The 19,994-nt window shown below is 48.2% G+C and overlaps 2 protein-coding genes across 2 annotated transcripts in view; one reads left to right on the top strand and one right to left on the bottom strand.

Moving 5' to 3' along the window:
• Positions 1-19,994, bottom strand: part of LOC127688473 (translation initiation factor IF-2-like) — a 50,106-nt gene that overhangs the window by 1,656 nt on the left and 28,456 nt on the right. The gene's annotated exons all lie outside the window — the stretch shown is intronic.
• Positions 1-19,994, top strand: part of Kif9 (kinesin family member 9) — a 50,527-nt gene that overhangs the window by 11,318 nt on the left and 19,215 nt on the right. Inside the window, exons 4-10 of the mRNA XM_052187125.1 lie at positions 1,915-2,021; positions 3,132-3,356; positions 9,845-9,928; positions 10,041-10,133; positions 11,191-11,338; positions 12,316-12,380; positions 18,192-18,269. Coding sequence (XP_052043085.1) covers positions 1,915-2,021; positions 3,132-3,356; positions 9,845-9,928; positions 10,041-10,133; positions 11,191-11,338; positions 12,316-12,380; positions 18,192-18,269 — 800 coding nt within the window. The remainder of the gene's footprint in view (positions 1-1,914; positions 2,022-3,131; positions 3,357-9,844; positions 9,929-10,040; positions 10,134-11,190; positions 11,339-12,315; positions 12,381-18,191; positions 18,270-19,994) is intronic.

The raw sequence follows: 19,994 nt of genomic DNA, 5'->3' as shown, positions 1-19,994 counted from the left end.
AAGCTGGAGAAATGATTCATCAGTTAAAAGAACTGCTTGCTCTTCCAGAGGACCCAGGCTCAATTCCTAGCACCCACAAGGCAGCTTACAACCATCTCTAACTCCAGTTCCAAGGGGATCCTCTTCTGGCCAATTTGGACACCCATCAGGCACTCACATGATCACAGACATACATGCAGGCAAAACACCCATGCATTTAAACATAACTTTAAAACAGAGCAAACCCCAGCACCCTTTGAGTGTGACATAGTAGCAAATTTCTACAATCTCGGTGCTTAGAAGCAGAGGCAGGAGGATTAGGAGTTCAAAGTCATCCTCAGCTACCTACCAGTTAGATGTCAGCCCAGGAGACATGTGGCACTATCTAAAAATAAATAAAGCTTAAAGTTGCAGTTTGGTGGCTGCTGATCAGAATGTTCTCAGTTTTGCAAGGCTTTTGATTGTTGGTTAGATGTTTGGTACTGGGTATCAAACCCAGAGTCTCACAAATATTAAGTGCATGTTCTATCACCACAATACATATACAGCTCCAAAAGTCTCAGACTTCTCTATAGGAAAGGCCATGAAGGAAGCCAGGCATGGTTGTGCATGTATGCACATCCAGCACGTGGGAGGTGGAGGCAGAATGATCAGAAATTTGAGAACAGTTTGGATTATATAGCTAGACTCCATTTTAGGAAAATCCAGTGAATCTTGAATTCTCCAAATTGTAATGTGTTCTTCATGTGATACATAGGTGTGTTTCCCCATGGACCCCATGATATTTTCATGATTCCCTGAGAGGCTCTGTGGCCTGGGGATAAAGATTGGGGGGGGGATTAAAAACTAGGGAACTTGGTAGTCTTAGGCACTTGGTGCTACAGAATTACTGATGGGCTATGAATCCCAGCTGAACTGAGTTCTGTCTCATTAGCAGTGGGCTAATTACTAATTGTTTCTGGCTTCAACCCAGAAGCTGAATTAGGGCCACTCATCTAAAACCTGCCTCCAATCCCAGCACCTGGGAAACAAAGGCTAACAGATTTGCAAGGCCTAGTGTAGCCTCACCATGTCTGCCATGTAGATTCAGAAGTAATCTTTGGAGATCCTTCAATTCAAGGGGAGGGAGGAATAAGAGCCCATGGGGACAGTGGTTTGCATCCCAGAGCCTGATGCTAATGGTGATGCTGCTGCTGCTGCTGGTGATGTAGAAAGGTGCAAAGGAAAGCATTCCCAGGGTAGCAGTCAGACACAGGCCCTGGCCCAGAGGTTGTGGTCCATTTCTGGAAATGCCACAGTACTAACTAGGAGCTTTGTAGTCTATACATAACTCTCTTAGCAAGAGTTAGGGTCACAAGCTGGCTATTCCAGCACTTGGGGAGTAGAATCAGATAGATCAGGAGTTTGAGTTATTCTGGGCTACATAGCTTGATACCAACATGAGCTACGTGAGACCATGTTTCAAACAAATCAACAAAAAAGCCCACTGTCAACAGAAAGATTCTTTTTACTCTATCTCCTTCTGGAAATTTGTCTCTGTGGGGTGTCTCCTGTGAGCTCTCAGAGACATGCAGTTCATGGCCTTGAGAAGGACAGGAGTACAGTGCTCCAGCTAACCTCCTGTTCTTTTCAAGAAAAGTTGCAGTCATGGTGTTCCCTAGCCCTAGGACCAGGGACCTAGATCATGTGGGAACAGGGAGGCAGAGGTCTATGTGGGTCACACATTGATGGTGCATGTTTGGGTTTGACTGCTTATGTCCCTGTCCCCCTGTGTACTTGCTGTCTTTCAAGGTGGAATCCCTGATGCCTTTGGATATTGCTGGTGGCTACATTCACATCAAGGTCCTGGATGGCGCCAAGCATGTTGAGGGTATGATGGTTGTCTATGGACGGGTTTTTCTGGATGCCACTCAATCCTATTTGAAATGTTTGCAGGTACCATCATGTGTTATGGGCAGACAGGAGCTGGCAAGACATATACCATGACAGGGGCAACGGAGAATTACAAGCACCGGGGTATTCTCCCTCGTGCTCTGCAGCAGGTAAAGAATGAGCCTATGGTTGGGATGCCACACAGCTACCCTCTTCTCTACCATAGATGCAGTCAACTTTGATTTCCAGACCGATCCTGGATGCCAATAAGTCCATTTCCTTATCTGTGAAGGAGGGAACACCCACTAGTCAGGTTCCTGCTGCTCCGGGGGTCTGAGTCTGTGAGGAAGGATTTAGAGGTCTTTGTTGGTCTTAATGAAGAGAATACAACACTTTGAGAACTCTTACTGTCCTGCTGTGACTTCCCCATCCAGTAGCTCCTGGAAGAACAAAGGCAGGCAGGGTCTGGCTGAGACTTTAGGGCTGTCAGCCACGGCTGCAGGAAATAAAAGAGAAGATGGGACAGAAGGGACGGCTAAGCCAGGTTTTGGTTAGAGGTAGGATGCAAACAGCCTTTCTCCAAAAGCATTTAGTGATTCTAAGCCACCCGTGCTCCATTTTCCTGAATAAATAGGCTTACTATCCCACTGTCAAAATGTCAACTTCTTAAGGCTGAGAATGTCACTCACTTGGTAAAGAGCTTGCCTAACAAGCGCAAAGCCCTGGATTTGATCCCCATCAGTGAAAAAATGCACAGAGGCTTGTGCTTGTGCTCAGCAAGTGGAGGCAAGAGGACCAGAAGCAAAGATGACCTTTGCTTCCATTGAGAATTCCTGAGCAATCCGGGTTACATGAGGCTCTATCTCAAAACTAGCTGGGCACGATGGGGCACAGTTGTCATCCCAGTACTTGGGAAGACTGGAGCAAGAAGATGGCAAGTTGGATTAAATAACTGGGATACATTTTTAATTCCAGTCAGACTGGGACACAGTGTAGAACCTGCCTCAAAGAAATAAAACCAAAAACCAAAACAAAATTCAAACAAAGAAACAAACCCAATCCAACCCAATCCAGTAAGATCCAAAAGTTGATAATCTTACCCGGTAGACTAACAATAGTCGCTGTTGTTAATCATGACCATGACATAAACTAGACTGTAATCTCTTTAGGGCAAGAATTGTCCTGTGCTCCCTGATGCTCTCTCCTGAGGGAAGACGTGGGCTGACAAAGTGGTCAGCCTCTTCTGCTCTTGGTGACTGTGGTCAAATCCCATCCCGTAGGTGTTTAGGATGATTGAAGAGCGTCCTACACACGCCATCACAGTCCGTGTTTCCTACCTGGAGATCTATAACGAGAACCTCTTTGATCTCCTGTCCACTCTGCCCTACGTGGGGCCCTCAGTCACACCAATGACCATCGTGGAAAACCCTCAAGGGATCTTCATTAAAGGCTTGTCGGTGCATCTCACCAGTCAAGAGGAGGATGCCTTCAGCCTCCTCTTTGAGGTGAGATGAGAGGCTCCTCCCTCCTTCCCTCCCTCCCTCCATTATTCCCTCCCTCCTTCCCCCCTCCTCCCTTGCTTTCCTCTTTCCTACTTTTTTTTAATAGTTTAAATTCACCTTGATAATTAGAATGGAAAATTCATATGCACTTATATAGCAAACTTAGTGTTCAGTAAGAAGAACAGACTCATAAAGTATTTTTCACTGAAAAACAACATATTTTAGATTATGACCATCTAGTCCTTTCTTTCTGTGAGGTTTGTTTATTGGTGGTTCTGGGGACTAGGCAGGTCCCCTGTCACTGTGTGCTAGGCAGGTCCCCTGTCATTGTGTGCTAGGCAGGTCCCCTGTCACTGTGTGCTAGGCAGGTCCCCTGTCACTGTGTGCTAGACAGGCCCCTGTCACTGTGTGCTAGACAGGCCCCTGTCATTGTGTGCTAGGCAGGTCCCTGTCACTGTGTGCTAGGCAGGTCCCTGTCACTGTGTGCTAGGCAGGTCCCCTGTCACTGTGTGCTAGGCAGGTCCCCTGTCACTGTGTGCTAGGCAGGTCCCCTGTCACTGTGTGCTAGGCAGGGCCCTGTCACTGTATGCTAGGCAGGGCCCTGTCACTGTGTGCTAGGCAGGTCCCCTGTCACTGTGTGCTAGGCAGGTCCCCTGTAACTGTGTGCTAGGCAGGGCCCTGTCACTGTGTGCTAGACAGGTCCCTGTCACTGTGTGCTAGGCAGGTCCCTGTCACTGTGTGCTAGGCAGGGCCCTGTCACTGTGTGCTAGGCAGGTCCCTGTCACTGTGTGCTAGGCAGGGCCCTGTCACTGTGTGCTAGGCAGGTCCCCTGTCACTGTGTGCTAGGCAGGTCCCCTGTCACTGTGTGCTAGGCAGGTCCCCTGTCACTGTGTACTAGGCAGGGCCCTGTCACTGTGTGCTAGGCAGGGCCCTGTCACTGTGTGCTAGACAGGTCCCCTGTCACTGTGTGCTAGGCAGGTCCCCTGTCACTGTGTGCTAGGCAGGTCCCCTGTCACTGTGTGCTAGGCAGGTCCCCTGTCACTGTGTGCTAGGCAGGTCCCCTGTCACTGTGTGCTAGGCAGGTCCCCTGTCACTGTGTGCTAGACAGGTCCCCTGTCACTGTGTGCTAGGCAGGTCCCCTGTCACTGTGTGCTAGGCAGGTCCCCTGTCACTGTGTGCTAGACAGGCCCCTGTCACTGTGTGCTAGACAGGCCCCTGTCATTGTGTGCTAGGCAGGTCCCTGTCACTGTGTGCTAGGCAGGTCCCTGTCACTGTGTGCTAGGCAGGTCCCCTGTCACTGTGTGCTAGGCAGGTCCCCTGTCACTGTGTGCTAGGCAGGTCCCCTGTCACTGTGTGCTAGGCAGGGCCCTGTCACTGTATGCTAGGCAGGGCCCTGTCACTGTGTGCTAGGCAGGTCCCCTGTCACTGTGTGCTAGGCAGGTCCCCTGTAACTGTGTGCTAGGCAGGGCCCTGTCACTGTGTGCTAGACAGGTCCCTGTCACTGTGTGCTAGGCAGGTCCCTGTCACTGTGTGCTAGGCAGGGCCCTGTCACTGTGTGCTAGGCAGGTCCCTGTCACTGTGTGCTAGGCAGGGCCCTGTCACTGTGTGCTAGGCAGGTCCCCTGTCACTGTGTGCTAGGCAGGTCCCCTGTCACTGTGTGCTAGGCAGGTCCCCTGTCACTGTGTACTAGGCAGGGCCCTGTCACTGTGTGCTAGGCAGGGCCCTGTCACTGTGTGCTAGACAGGTCCCCTGTCACTGTGTGCTAGGCAGGTCCCCTGTCACTGTGTGCTAGGCAGGTCCCCTGTCACTGTGTGCTAGGCAGGTCCCCTGTCACTGTGTGCTAGGCAGGTCCCCTGTCACTGTGTGCTAGGCAGGGCCCCTGTCACTGTGTGCTAGGCAGGTCCCCTGTCACTGTGTGCTAGGCAGGTCCCCTGTCACTGTGTGCTAGACAGGTCCCCTGTCACTGTGTGCTAGGCAGGGCCCCTGTCACTGTGTGCTAGGCAGGTCCCTGTCACTGTGTGCTAGACAGGGCCCTGTCACTGTGTGCTAGGCAGGGCCCTGTCACTGTGTGCTAGACAGGCCCCTGTCACTGTGTGCTAGACAGGTCCCTGTCACTGTGTGCTAGGCAGGGCCCTGTTACTGACTGTATTCCCAGCCCCTTTATACTTTTTAGAAACATTAAAAAAAAAAAAAAACATTTTAGCCAGGAATGGTGGCAGAATCCCAGCACTCCAGAGGCAGAGGAAGGTGGATCTCTGTGAGTTTGAGGTCTGCCTGGACTCTACAAAGTGAGTTTCAGGATAGCCAGGGCTACAGAGAAACATTTCTCAAAATTTTTTAAATTTGAATGTGTTAGATAGTGTCCTTTCTTTCTGTGATGTTTTAAATTTTTTTTAAATTTAAAAAAAAATTAAATGAGAACTTGTTTTAAATTAAAAAATTTTACAATGAAAAAAATTAAATGAGAACCTGTTTTAAATTTAAAATTTTTACAAAGATAAAAAATTAAATTTTAGCTGGGCGGTGGTGGCTCACGCCTGTAATCCCAGTACTCTGGGAGGCAGAGGCAGGCAGATTTTTGAGTTCGAGGCCAGCCTGGTCTACAGAGTGAGTTCCAGGACAGCCAGAGCTGTACAGAGAAACCCTGTCTCGAAAAAACAAAAAACAAAAAACAAAAACAAAAAAAAACAAAAACAAAAAAATTAAATTTTAAAAGTTAAAAAGCAAAATATTTGTTTTGTTTTGTTCTTTGGGTTTTTTGTTTGTTTGTTTGCTTTTTGTTTTTGTTTTTATTTTTTGGATTTGGTTTTTTCCAGACAGGGTTTCTCTGTATAGCCCTGGCTATCCTGGAACTCACTCTGTAGACCAGGCTGGCCTCAAACTCAGAAATCTGCCTGCCTATACCTCCCAGAGTGCTGGGATTACAGGTGTGTGACACCACCGCCTGGCTAAAAGCAAAATATTTAAATTGTAATTATAAGTATGCTGTGTGTCTGTGTGTTTGGGTGTGTATGTGCAGTACCCACAGAGGCCAGAAGATGGCATCAGATTCTCTGAAGCTAGACTTACAAATGGTTGTGAGCTTCCCCCTGTGGAATGCTAGGAACTAAATTTGGACCCCTACAAACATAGTGCTCACTCTGAGCCGTTTCTCCAGCCTCTCCTATGTACTGAATTATTTTGAAACAGATTCTCAATACATTTCCCAGGGTGAGCCAATTGTGGTGGTACATTCCTTTGTCTTGAGAGAGATTCTCAATACATTCCCTAGGGTGAGCCAATTATAATGGACCATTCCTGAAATCCTAGCATTTGGGAAGCTAAGGTAGGAAGGTAGATGAATTTAAGGCCAGCCTGAACCACATAGTGAGACTTTATCTCAAAGAGACAAAGTTGCCCAGGCTAGCCTCAGAGTCACTCTGCAGCCCAGGTAGACTTTGAACTTGTGACTCTCCTGTCTTTGCCTCTTGAATAGCTGGGCTTATGCATCTGCACCGTCATGCCTGGCCTTACATAGTTGAACCTATTCTTGTGTTCTTGTTCTCTTACACTCATGATAGTGCTAAGGATCAAATCCAACCTTGTGCATGGTAGGCAGGTACTCTACCAGTGGGCTATACTCCCAGCCCATCCATCTCTCTCTCTCTCTCTCTCTCTCTCTCTCTCTCTCTCCCCTCTCTCTCTTTCCTCTCCTCTCCTCTCCTCTCCTCTTCTCTCTCTCTCTCCTCTCTCTCCTCTCCTCTCCTCTCCTCTCTTCTCTCTCTCTCCTCTCCTCTTCTTTCTCTCTCTCTCTCCTCTCCTGTCCTCTCCTCTCTCTCCTCTCCTCTCCTGTCCTCTCTCTCTCTCTCCTCTCCTCTCCTCTCCTGTCATCTCTCTCTCTCCTCTCTCTCTCTCTCTCTCTCTCTCTCTCTCTCTCTCTCTCTCTCTCTCTCTCTCTTTGTTTTTTTCAACTCAGGGTTTCTCTGTGTTGCTCAGGCTGTCCTGGAACTCACTCTGTAGACCAGGCTGGCCTCCAACTCAGAAATCCTCCTGCCTTGGCCTCCCAGGTGCTGAGATTAAAGGCCTGCGCCACCACTACTGCCCGGCACTCCCAGCCCATCTTATGTCCTGTTTTGAGTTAACATTGAGTCACACTACTTATTGAGTCCAAATGTAAGGACTGCCGCCATGGTTGCATATACTTGCAGTCCCACCTCTCGGCAGGGTGAGGTAGGAAGACAGAGAGTTCAAGGTTAGCCTAGCTGCCTGTAAGAACCCTGTATAAAGGCATTTCTTTGTAATTAAACTTAAATATGAAAATTAGATCTGTGGGATGGCTCAGTGGGGAAAGGGATCTGCCACTAATCCTGATGCCCTGAATCCACATGGTAGGGGAGAGAACTGACTGTGGCAAGTTGTCCTCTAACTTATCAATACACATCCACATCCACAATACATAAATAATTATCAAAGAAAATCAAATCACACTGACAGTTACCAAGGAAAAAGAACCCCTTAATCATGTTTTACAAAAGACCTGGCTGCCTATTCCTAGCTATCTACCCAAGAGAAACGAATGCATGATGCAAGTACATGTACACACAAAGATCCACATGTGAGTGTTCAGAGCAGCGTTACTCATAGCCATCAAAGGCTGTCACCAGATATCTGTTAGCCAGTGAGTAGGTAAACATCGCCACAGTGGAAAATGAGCAGCAAAAGGGAACAGGTGGGGGAGGCCAGACAGAATGGGAATGTGTTCTACAACATAAGTGAACCTTGGAAACATTGTAGCAGTCAGCCTCAGAAGGCACACATTGAAGGAGTTCACACCCACGGGAAATCCAGAACAGCTGCACAAAGAAGCAGAAAGTGGCTGAGTGGCCTCCTGGAGAGCAATTGCAGAGGGCCTGCATGTGGGCTGCAGGAGCTCTGGGGTGATGGAGCAGTTCTAATAGAGGATTGCAATAATGTTGCACAATTCTGATTTACTAAAAATCATTGCATTACAAAAAATAGCCGACCAGTGCCTTTTATGGTATATAAATTATGATAGCCAAGTATGATGGTACACCCCTGTAATCCTAGCACTTAGGAGGCTGAGGCAGGTGAATTTAGTTCATGGCTGTCGGGTGGTGGTGGCACACACCTTTAATCCCAGCACTTGGGAGGCAGAGGCAGGCAGATTTCTGAGTTCGAGGCCAGTCTGGCCTACAGAGTGAGTTCCAGGACAGCCAGGGCTATACAGAGAAACCCTGTATCGAAAAAAAAAAACAAACAAACAAAACAAAAACAAAAACAAAAAAGAAGAAATTCACTGTGGCGTCGAAGAGGGAGTGGGAAAGGCCCATGATGACCGAAGAACAGTGCAAGCCCTGATCCAGGAGCATCCGGCTCCCTAGAGGGTATGCTCAGGGCGTGCACTCAGCTGAGCCATTATTAAAGCCTATCTGTCAGTGATCAATAAGAACAGGGCATAATAGCCGGGCAGTGGTGGCACACGCCTTTAATCCCAGCTCTTGGGCGGCAGAGGCAGGCGGATTTCTGAGTTAGAGGCTAGCCTGGTCTACAGAGTGAGTTCCAGGACAGCCAAGGCTACACAGAGAAACCCTGTCTTGAGAAAAAAAAACCAAACCAAACCAAACAAACAAACAAACAAAACCAGGGTATAATGATGGATATGTATGAAAGTGCCCTGTTAATGATGGGTTTATATCACTTCATGTGCCAACTTAAAAATTAAATATTTGTCAAACTGGATACAATAACTCATACCTGTAAACTAAGCACTTGTGAGGCAGAGGCAGGAGGGTCTGTGAATTTGAGGTCAGTCTGGTTTACAGAATGAGCTCCAGGCTAGCCAGAGCTACATAATGGGAACCTGTCTCCAAAATAAGCAAACAAACAAGCAAGCAAATGACTTCTCCTTGCTTTCTTGGCTGCCTAACATTCCTGTGTACTGACCTCAGCTTTTTGGATATGCAGTTGATACCAATTCAGTGTTCATGAATATCTTAATCCTCATTTTTTTTTGTAAAATGTTTTCTTTATTCTTATTTTATATGTGTGGGTATTTTGCCTGCATGTATGTTTGTGTACCACTTGCATTCAGGACTCACTGAAGTCAGAAGAGGGTATTAAATTCCTGGAAATGGAGTTACAGACAGTTATGAGCTTCCATGTGGTGGCTGGGAATTGAACCTGAGACCTCTGGAAGAGCAGCCAGGGCTCTCAACTGCTAAGCCATCTCTCCAGCTCCTATTTTCAGCCTTTTGATTCTTACTGTGTCTCACTTCTCCAAAAGCATCAGTTTGTACACTTCACCACAAATCTCTGGTGGTGAAAGTACAGGGCCAAACTCCAGTTTGCTTCCCTTTTATTAGTTTACCAAAAAAAAAAAAAAAAGTTCCCAGAAGGCCCAACTGATCATAAAGGTCTGCATGTTGGGACAATGATGCAGATTCCTTGTTTTCAGTTTACAAAATGTCGCACTCGCTTCCTTTGCCCTCCAGGGAGAGACCAATAGGATCATTGCCTCCCACACGATGAACAAGAACTCGTCCCGGTCACACTGCATTTTCACCATCTACATGGAGGTGGGTGCTTGTTCTCTGTTCACCAGAGGACTGGGGACTCGGGTGGTGCCACCCAGTCAGAAGGCCCCCTCCCCCACGCCAGGCATTCTAAACTGTTTGGATGTTTCCGTAGGCCCATTCTCGGACCTTATCAGACGAGAAGTATATCACTTCCAAAATCAACCTGGTAGATCTGGCAGGCTCAGAGAGGCTCAGCAAGACTGGGGTAAGTGAGAGGAGCGGGGAGCTTGTCAACCAGCCACAGGCCCTGTGGCATAGAGCCTGAGTCATGCAGATCCCACACTGGATGCTTGACAACAACCAGACGGAATGGAGTGTTTCTCTAACCATTCATTACTTGAGATGATTCCCATTAACATAACGCCTGTGTTAGAAGTAAGTCAGGGCTCAGGACTCACTGATATCTCACAAAGGGAGAGTAAAGTGGCAAGTTGGCTTTTCCTTTTGTGAAAGGGTACATTGCCTCAGTGAAGTAACAAGCACACCCAACTGAAACCATGACAGGCTTTTATCCTAACACAAGAGTTAGGCCCCTTTGGCTGGAGTCTGACCTCAGACTTTGGTGACAGGTTAGATTTGAAACTTGGTGTGAGGAAATAGGGGTCAGGTCCAGCCTCCCTGGATCATCAAATTCTGAAACTACAGCAGGGTCTTTGCTAAACAAACAGCTTTACACAGGAGGGAGATGGCAATCGCATCACAAAGGTTTCGTTCCTGTGAGCATTCTGTTGATAGGAAAGAGTTGGGTTCCTTGTAATTAGCCCTCACCCGTGTTCAGTAAGCACTCAGTAAATGTTCCACACTGGCATGCCACTTCTCTGTGTATGGACGTGAGCAAATTCACATGCATATTTAATTTCAAATATATATTTGCAAAGGTTTTATAAAAAAATTTCACAAGAGTATTTAGATGAGTATTTGCCTCTGTGTATACTGCTATATTTATGTGACTTCATAGGCTTACCTGCTCAGGTAGTTCATGTGCGTTTGTAGATGTACATGTGAGTATCGTATCACTATTCACATGTGTATTCTTGTTCACGTAACCCTTTATATGAATGTCCCTGTGAGTTTTACTGTTTCCATCATCAGTAGCCCAAGATGGAAAACATTCCCAACTTGGAGGGAAAAGTCCTGTTCTGGAGAGGAGGCTCCAGCCTGGCTGCAGACTTTCCATATCACTGTAAACCAGGAAGGGTGGGCAGCCTGAAGAGGGTAGCCCCCCTACTGTGTCCAGCATAACCCAGACATTTTGTTTGCAGTCCGAAGGTAGAGTCCTAAAGGAAGCCACCTACATCAACAAGTCGCTGTCATTCCTGGAGCAGGCCATCATTGCCCTTGGGGACCAGAATCGGGACCACATCCCTTTCCGGCAGAGCAAGCTCACCCACGCTCTGAAAGACTCCTTAGGTAAGGATGTGGATGGTCCTCAGAGGAAGGATGGTATCCTCAGGAGCACTAGGCTGGGCTCATCTGCTATTCCGGATCAGAGAATCACTCTGACCCGAGGGAATGAGCAAGCTTACTGCAGTTCTTCAGAAGTGATGCCAGTCAGGCGCACGGGACAAGCCTTCTTGCACTCTTGCTGCTAGAATCTTTATTCAAGTTTTTGCCTCTGCTGGGAACATTTTCTCTTTCTACCTTGTCCCTAAACTGTTTGGCAGAGACCTTTGTGGCCTTGGAGACTCAGGAAAGAGGCCTCACCTATTATTTCCCCGTGTCCTTTACACCTTTCTGAACACAATGGGAGCCACCCTGTCATCCCCACTTGTGCTGGTTTTGTCAGGCCTAATGACACAGTCACTGGCTTCTGGTCATTAGCCCTGTGACATCATGAGCCAAGTCCAAGCTCACACCTTCCCTCCTGAGCTTGCTTGAATTGCCTCTACTGTTCTGTCCCGGTTCCTCCTGTGTATATTGTATGGTCTCTCTTGGTTCCTACCTCTGTCTCTTGCCTCATGGCCTCATGCAGACTAGGGCAGTCTCCTTTGTCTCTAAGTCAGCATGGGCTGTTAAAACAAAGCACTACAGGCGGGAGGTTTAGATAACAAAGGCATTCCTTGTAGTTATACGGACTGCCAAGGCAAGGCTTGAGGTGCCAATAGATTTGGTTCCCTCCTTGCAGATGGCCACTTCTTGACCCTAGCCTCACCAGGAAAGAATGAAATGGCTCTGCTTTTTCTTTTCTTACAAAGACAGCAACCCCATCACAGGGGCTGCACACACAGACCTTATCTAAAAGTCATTTATACCAAAGGCTCCACTCCAAGCATATCAGACTGGGTGTTTGGGATTTTGGAGGTTATAAATTTTGTGGGGATACAAGCATTGATTACATAACCAAACCCTGTCAATGCTAAAGGAATCTCTCATGTCCCTTTCTGCAGGGGGAAACTGCAATATGGTCCTCGTGACAAACATCTACGGAGAAGCTGCCCAGTTAGACGAAACGGTATGTTGAGACAGTCAGTGCAGCCAGGCTGGAGTTTCTCCCCATGGGTGCTGGAGGGTGGGGGTGGGGCATGGATAAGGTTGGGTCTAGACTGGCTCAGATGGTATATTATCCATGGCATTGTTAGGGACCCCAAGGACAAATCTGAGCCACAACTACTGAGGGTGACAGATACCAGAATGCAAACACCAAGCAATAAACCATATTAAGAAAGAAGTCCAAGTGTAAGACAGATTTAACCTTGGGGGCTTATTATACAAGGAGGGCATAGTGAAAGAAGTTTTGTGGGGACAAAGAACATGTTTTCAGGGGTGCAGCTCATGTGAGTTGATAGTTCAGTACAATAGAGCCTTCCCTACAGAAAGAGAAGCCCTAGTCCTAAGTCATGTCAGAGTGCTGGGTGGTCGAGAACTTCAGAAGTGGCCAGGGAGGGGAAAAGACTTTCCCCCCCTAAGCTTGGGTGGACACTGAGCTGGGTGGCATTCAAATATTGGCAGCAGGACGCACAAGTATTACAGGTAGAGTTGATGACAGTGACTCACACCACGAGTCGCATCTTGCTCCTCTACGGGAGGGCTTAAGAAGGAAAGAAAGGAAAATTGTAGGGCCTTGATGTATCTGGGAAGGCTGGGCCCTTGGCTGTTCTGCACATGGCTGGAGCCATGATAGAGTTTTAAGAGGGAAGAGCTGTGGACGTGGATGGGACTCGGGAAGATAAATCCAATGTCAGGACACAGGAGTCCTGACAATGTCAGACAGGAATAAGTGTCAGACACAGTAACCGGTGACTCCATTCCAGTTTGGGTTTCCTTCTCTAAGGTATCCTAGTCATAAGACAGTTAGAAAAACTATCCCTAGCTAGTTAGTTTACTGTTGCAAATGTTGAAGGAAAGCTTCAGGTATCTGGAGAATTCACTTAGGTGGAATGGGTTATTTCCAGGGATGCTGTGTGGCAAGCCGTGACTGTATGCATTAGGGACAGTCCCAGCACAGGGAGAGTGCTCTTGCCACACATTCAATGCCCTGGGGCTTCAGAGGCAAAACCAAAGAGCTCCAGCTGACGTGAGACAGCACCTCCAGGGAGAGGGTTTAGGAACCTCCTGGGCTCATCTCATAACAAAGTACAATTGAGCCCCAAGAGGAGCTCTACAACTTTGCCCTCCAGGCTGCCTTATTAAGAAAGCTACTGTTGAGAACTCTATCCATGCTGCTTTGGGGAAGTCATCACCCACACTGGGACATTTTAGTCATGGACCTATTTGGGGGTTATTCTATGTCTTTCTGTGATAGAAAGACATGATGGCAGAAACAGGTGTCAAGTACGTGGGTGGCTTTGTAGTAAGCATTCTTATTGTAGTATTGCTTTAAGAATGAACCTTGGAAAGCTGGGTGTGGTAGCACAAGCCTTTAATCCTGTCACTCTGGAGGCAGAGGCAGGAGGATCTCTGTAAGGTTGAAGCCAGCTTTGTCTACAGAGTGAGTTACAAGCTGGCCAAGGCTACTTTGAGACCATATCTCAAAACAAAACAGATGAGCCTTGGGGTGGATCAATGGCTGTTCCTCTTGACACATAATTCATATTTAACTAAAATCACACGAAGGGAAGGCAAAGAGTATTTTTAATAAAATGGAAGGCAGTTCTTGCTACTAACCAGGCCCAGATTACTTTAATATTAAAGAGATTCAGTGACCATCACTGGTTTCCTCCTGAATTATTTAGTCCTGCAAGCCAGTGAGTGTATATTCTACAGTGTCTTGCTTTCTGAGTACCTCTCTGTCCCTTAATCCTTGTGCTTAAAAATCTATTTAAAGGTACCTTTAATAAACTCATCTCTGTTACATAACAAGGAAAAAAGAAAAGAAAAAGAAAAGAAGATAACCTTCCAGCACAGTTTAAAGCCCACCCTCCCATCTCCACCCCTGAGAGAGCACAGAAAGCTACTCTCCTGGCTCTCAAGATCTCCATGCTCTTAGTCCCATGTTGCCCAGGGGTTCTGCCTAGGACTGGACCCTCAGGCTCAGAAGTGGGGTCTTAGGGGTTTGGTAACAAGGTATATGAGAGGTATGGATGCTAATGAATCTCTCCTCTAATGTTTAAAACAACTAACATTCCTGTTATGCACTGTCTTCCTCTAACAACAATTGTGTGTGTGTGTGTGTGTGTGTGTGTGTGTGTGTGTGTGTGTGTATGTGTGTGTGCTGGGGTGGGGGATCAGCGCCCTGAAGCAAAATCACCAGTCGTGTTTGGAGCAGAGTCTGATTTGATCTCACAAAACCAGCATCTGTAACAACAACCAGGCTTCTTCCGAGAGCTCTCTTTATGGAGTCATCAGAAATTGCATACTGAGTCTCCCAAGGATTCATAAGGCAGGCCTCCCCTCCCTGTACAAGAGAGTGGTGGGATTCATGTAAGGTCACTTGAATGTCCAGTAGCAGAGAGAGCACTTAGCCAACCAAACAGCACCACGGAGGATGAAGCTTACCAGTCCTTCCTGGGGCCACTGCCAGGTGACCCATCCCCATTCCGAGCCTGTTCCTAGTCTCCAGGCCTCTTCACCGACAGCCCAGCATATGGAGGCTCCTTTCTTGGGGCCTGCCTTGTGCTCCGCCCTCACCTAACACTGTGCATTGAGGCCATTTCTAGGACACCTGCTCACACGGCTGCTCATGGCCCAGAAGTCACACAGCTACTGCTTGTGCTTCTTCCTCTTTTTCTTCTTCTTTCCCCTCCTTTTTCTTTTTTTTGGGGGGGGGGCGGTTAGGAGCACTTCTTGAGAGTCAAGCCGTCAGGCTCATGTGGTGTCCTGGTTTTCTTCCTTTGGCAATGATAAAAGATGAGCAGAGGCTGAAGGAGGCTGTTAGATTTCTTCCTCTCTGAAACCCGCCTTATTTTTTGAGGCAGACTCTTTCGAAGAACCAATAACTTACTGTTTTGGCTAGGCTGGCTGGTCAGTGAACGCCTGTCTTTGTGCCCCCAACACTGGGGTACAGGCACACGTAGCCATTATCTGACTTTTACACGGGGGCAGGGGATTTGGACTCAGGTGCCCTTGAATTCATCTCTCATTAACCTGGAGGTAGCCCACTAAGGCTAAGATAGCCTGAGGGACCTAGCTGTGTGTGCCTCACCGGGTCTGAGACTGTAAGCTCACACACCACACAGGCTTCTCCAGTGCAATCTGGGAATCAAATGCCAGTTCTCCACTCATGTTTATGAAACCAACTACTGCAGCCAACTGCGCCCTTCTCCTCAGACACACATGGCTTATTTTCCAGATATGGTGCCATATCCATTAATCCCGGCTCTAGAGGCAGAGATAGGCAGAAGTCTGTGAATTTGAGACCAGCTTGTTCTTCATAGAGGGTTCCAGGACAACCAGGGCTACATATAAAAAGCCTGTCTCAAGGACATACAAACAAGCCAGGCAGATTAAAGGTGGCACACGCCTTTTTTGTTTGTTTTTGGTTTTTGGTTTTTCTGAGACAGGGTTTCTCTGTGTAGTTCTGGCTGTCTTGGAACTCACTCTGTAGACCAGGCTGGCCTCGAACTCAGAAATCCGCCTGCCTCTGCCTCCCAGAGTGCTGGGATTACAGGCGTGCGCCGCCACGCCCGGCAAGATTTTATTATTATATTTAAGTACACTGTATCTGTCTTCAGATGCACCAGAAGAGGCATCAGATCTCATTACGGATGGTTGGGAGCCACCATGTGGTTTCTGGGATTTGAACTCAGGACCTTCGGAAGAGCAGTCAGTGCTCTTATCCGCTGAGCCATCTCTCCAGCCCAGCACACGCCTTTAATCCCAGCACTTGGGAGGCAGAGGCAGGCAGATCTCTGAGTTCAAGGCCAGTCTGGTCTACAGAGTGAGTTCCAGGACAGCCAGGGCTACACAGAGAAACCCTGTCTCGGAAAAAAAATACAAACAAAGGAAAAATGTAATAATGAGTATGGTCGCATATTATTTCTTTTATACTTCACTGAAATAGACCGAGAGTAGTAAGTAGCTAAGGAAGAGCAGAGGGCGCGTCCTGTAGGAGAGACACCTTGCCTGTGCCTTTCATGTGAAGAAGAACCTGAAATGCTTTGTGCTGGAAGCTGGTTTCTAATTGTGACTTAAGGAACAGAGAACAGAAAGTCGAAGAGGGTGGAGGAGAGGAAAGAGTGCCTAGGGCAGGGCAGCCTGAGCCCAGGGCCTGGACGGAAGCTGGCGGGGGTAGGGTTAGGAGCAGTGTGGAGCAAGGACGCTCATAGTGTAGAACCTTGCCCAGTAAACACAAGGCCTGGGTGTGCTCACCAGCACTGCACAGAAAAGTAAAAGAAACAGACCCGTTTGCAGCAAGCGTGGTACCTTACAGCTTCAGTCCCAGCACTGGGGGGGCAGAGGCAAGGCAGGTGATCTCTGTGAGTATTGAGGCCCAGGAGGGAGAGGGAGAGGGGAAGGAAAAGGGGGAGGGGAAGGAAATGGGGAGGGGAAAGGGGAGGGGGAAGGGAAGGGAGGGGAGAGAGGGAGAGGAGGAGGGGGAGGGGAAAGGGGAAGGGAGGGGAGAGGGGGAGGGGGAGGGAGAGGGGGAGGGGAGAAGGAGGGGAAGAGGGGGAAGGGGGAAGAGGAAATGGAGGGGGAGAGAGGGGAAAGAGGAGAGAGGAGAGGGATGGGAAGAGAGGGGGAAGGGGAGAAAGGGGAAGGGGAGAGGGAGAAGGAGAGAGGGGGAGGGGGAGAGGGAGAGGGAAAGAGGGTGAGGGGAAGAGAGGGGAAAGGGGAGAGGGAAGGGAAGAGAGGGCGGAGAGAGGGGAAAGGGGAGAGAAAGGGGGAGAGAAAGGGGGAGAGAGGGGGAGAGGGAGAAAGAGAAGGGGAGGGGGAGAGGGAAAGAGGGGGAGAGGGGGAAGGGGGGAGGGAGAAGAGGAGAGGGAGAGAGGGAGATGGGGAGAGGGATAGGGAGAGGGGAGGGGAGAAAGAGAGAGGGAGAGAGAGAAGGAGGAGGAGGAAGAAGAGGAGGAGGAAGAGATAGGGGAACGAAGGGAGGGAGAGGGGGAGAGAGGAGACGGACTAGTGTCTGGGCAGTGCACTAGCTAAGGACCTGGCTACAACATGGGCCTCTGTCCACTTCCTGCTCCTACTGTTCCATTCCCTGCCCTACTGAAAACCACTGCTAAGGTCTTGTTTGTTTATCAAGATTTAGTTTTGTTTGTTTACATGTATGGGTGTTTGTGAATATGTGTGTGTGCTTGTGACTGCAGGTGACCATAGAGGCCAGAGAGGGTATTAGATCCCACTAAACTTAGAGTGACAGGCCATTGTGAGCCACCTGATCCAGGTCCTGGGAACTGAACTTGGGTCTTTCAGAAAAGCAGTATGCTCTTAACTGCTGAGCCTTCTCTCCAGCCCTATTTATGTATTTTTGATACTGAGTCTAATGTAACCAAGGCTAGCCTCCAGCTTGATATGTAGCTGAGGATGATCTTAAACTCCTGATCCTGTTGTCACCACTTCATAAGTGCATGTGCCATCATGCCTGATGTACCCTTTTTAATTTTATATTTTAGTTAAGGTTTGGACCAGCCTGGACTCCATACTGAGTTTTGCTAAGCAAAACTCATGAGGACCTCCACTTGCTAATCAGTGACTGTATCACTCACTTAATCTTCAGACCCCACAAATGCCCTTTTGATCACTGTCCCCTTGAAGACATGAACTAATAATACTAGTTAAGGCAACTGGAAGAGTTTGAAGAGGACTTGCCCTATGAGAAGGCTGGTCTTCCGGGCCTCATGTGAGTGCTGAGCCACCTGACATGTGTCTCATCTGTCTTCAGCTGTCTTCATTGAGGTTTGCCAGCAGGATGAAGCTGGTCACCACCGAACCTGCCATCAACGAGAAGTATGATGCCGAGGTACTAAGGGCTGATGGGAATGCTGTCTGTGGGTTTGCTCCCTGCATGTTTGTTGCCACGTGTGAGTATCTGCTGGAGGTCATGAGGGAAGCCAGACTTGTGTGGTTTCCTTCCTGCTTTCACTGAAGTTTTGCTTGGAGTCCTGGGTTGATTCTTTTCCTTTCTGTGATAAGCCAATATCTTTAAAAGTCCTTGGAGACCCCACTAAACTGCCATAAACACGAGAGGAGACAATCTACCACCCAGCTCACAGGGGGGTCCAGGGACTTGGGTATCCCAGGATTCCCCAGGAGCTTTCTTCAGAGCTGAATCAGCATTGTCTCTCAGAGTTGTCTGCCTGTCACGATAGAACACATTTATTTCGTGTGTGTCTATATGTGCCTGCATGTGTGGGCACATGAGTGGAGGTCTAAGGACAACTTGTAGGAGTCAGTTTTCAGGAAGATCATGAGTTCAAAGACAGCCTAGGCTCCATGAGCCAGTCTCAAAAATCAGCCCACTGGGTAGAGAGATGACCCAGGGTTAGAAGCAATCAGCCCACTGGCTAGAGAGGTAACCCAGTGGTTGGAAGCATTTACTGCTCTTACAGAAGACCCAGCGGAGGCCATCCCCAGCATCCAGGTGGCAGCTCAAGTCTGTAACTCAAGTTACAATTCTGTAACAAGGAATCCAATGTGCTCTCTGGCCTCCCTGGAAACAAGGCACAAACATGGTGTGTGTGCACACACACATGCACACATGCACAAACATATATGTGTAAAATAAAGATAAATCATTTTTTAAAAAGCAACCAACAATGCTTATGAAATCATGGTCACTGGAGATAGGCATGTGTCTGTCCTTGTGTTCCTGGCAGAAGGGTTAAACATTTCTAGATTCTAAACCCTGAAGGCTGATGCCATCAAGGGACTGAACATGGCTTAGCAGAAATGTAGAGCTTGAGTTCTGGTTCTTAAACTCAGTGAGGGTTAGAAGCACGTGGCCAGCTGAACCCCTGTCTATTCTGAGCTCCTGATTCTGTTAGTGGTAGAGCCTGAGTATTTCTTTCCTTCCTCCTTTCCTTCCTTTCCTTCCTTCCTTCCTCCTTTCCTTCTTTCCTTCCTTCCTCCTTTCCTTCCTTCCTTCCTTCCTTCCTTCCTTCCTTCCTTCCTTCCTTCCTTCTGGTTCCTCTCCATTTTGTGCCTTCCATTTTGTGACATGGTCTCATTATATAGTCCAATCTGGCCTCCATTTCCTGTTTCTCCTGCATCGTTCCCAGTGTGCTAGCATTGTAGACTTGTGCCATTGCAGTTCAGTGAGGATTTGTGTTTTTGAGTTCACAGTTGCTGCATTTTCTCTTTCTGGGTTGGACCACCCTTGTTCAGTGACTTGCTCCTTCTCCCCCCCCCCCCCATGTGCGTGTGTGTGTGTGTGTGTGTGTGTGTGTGTGTGTGTGTGTGCATTATATGTATGTACAACATGTGTTTGTGTGCACATGCATGCTTGTGTGTGCAGGCAGATGTGTGCATTATATGTGTGGGTACAGGAGATGTTTTCAAGACCCTGAATTGTGGGGCCTGCTTCTGCAACCCTGTTCCCAGGCAGCTGCTCCCAGCAGTAGGAGAGGCTGCTAAACCTGTCAAGCATTAGGAAAAAAGTTCCCTTGTTCTCAGGGTAAGTTGGAGGCTGGTTTTCCCAAGAGGGTCCACTACCCAACTCACCTTCTAATTGGACCACCTATGTCCC

Source organism: Apodemus sylvaticus, chromosome 7 (assembly GCF_947179515.1).
Source record: "Apodemus sylvaticus chromosome 7, mApoSyl1.1, whole genome shotgun sequence".
NCBI lineage: Eukaryota > Metazoa > Chordata > Mammalia > Rodentia > Muridae > Apodemus > Apodemus sylvaticus.
Note: the sequence above shows the minus strand (reverse complement) of the source record. Positions and strands in the feature narration are given on the sequence as shown.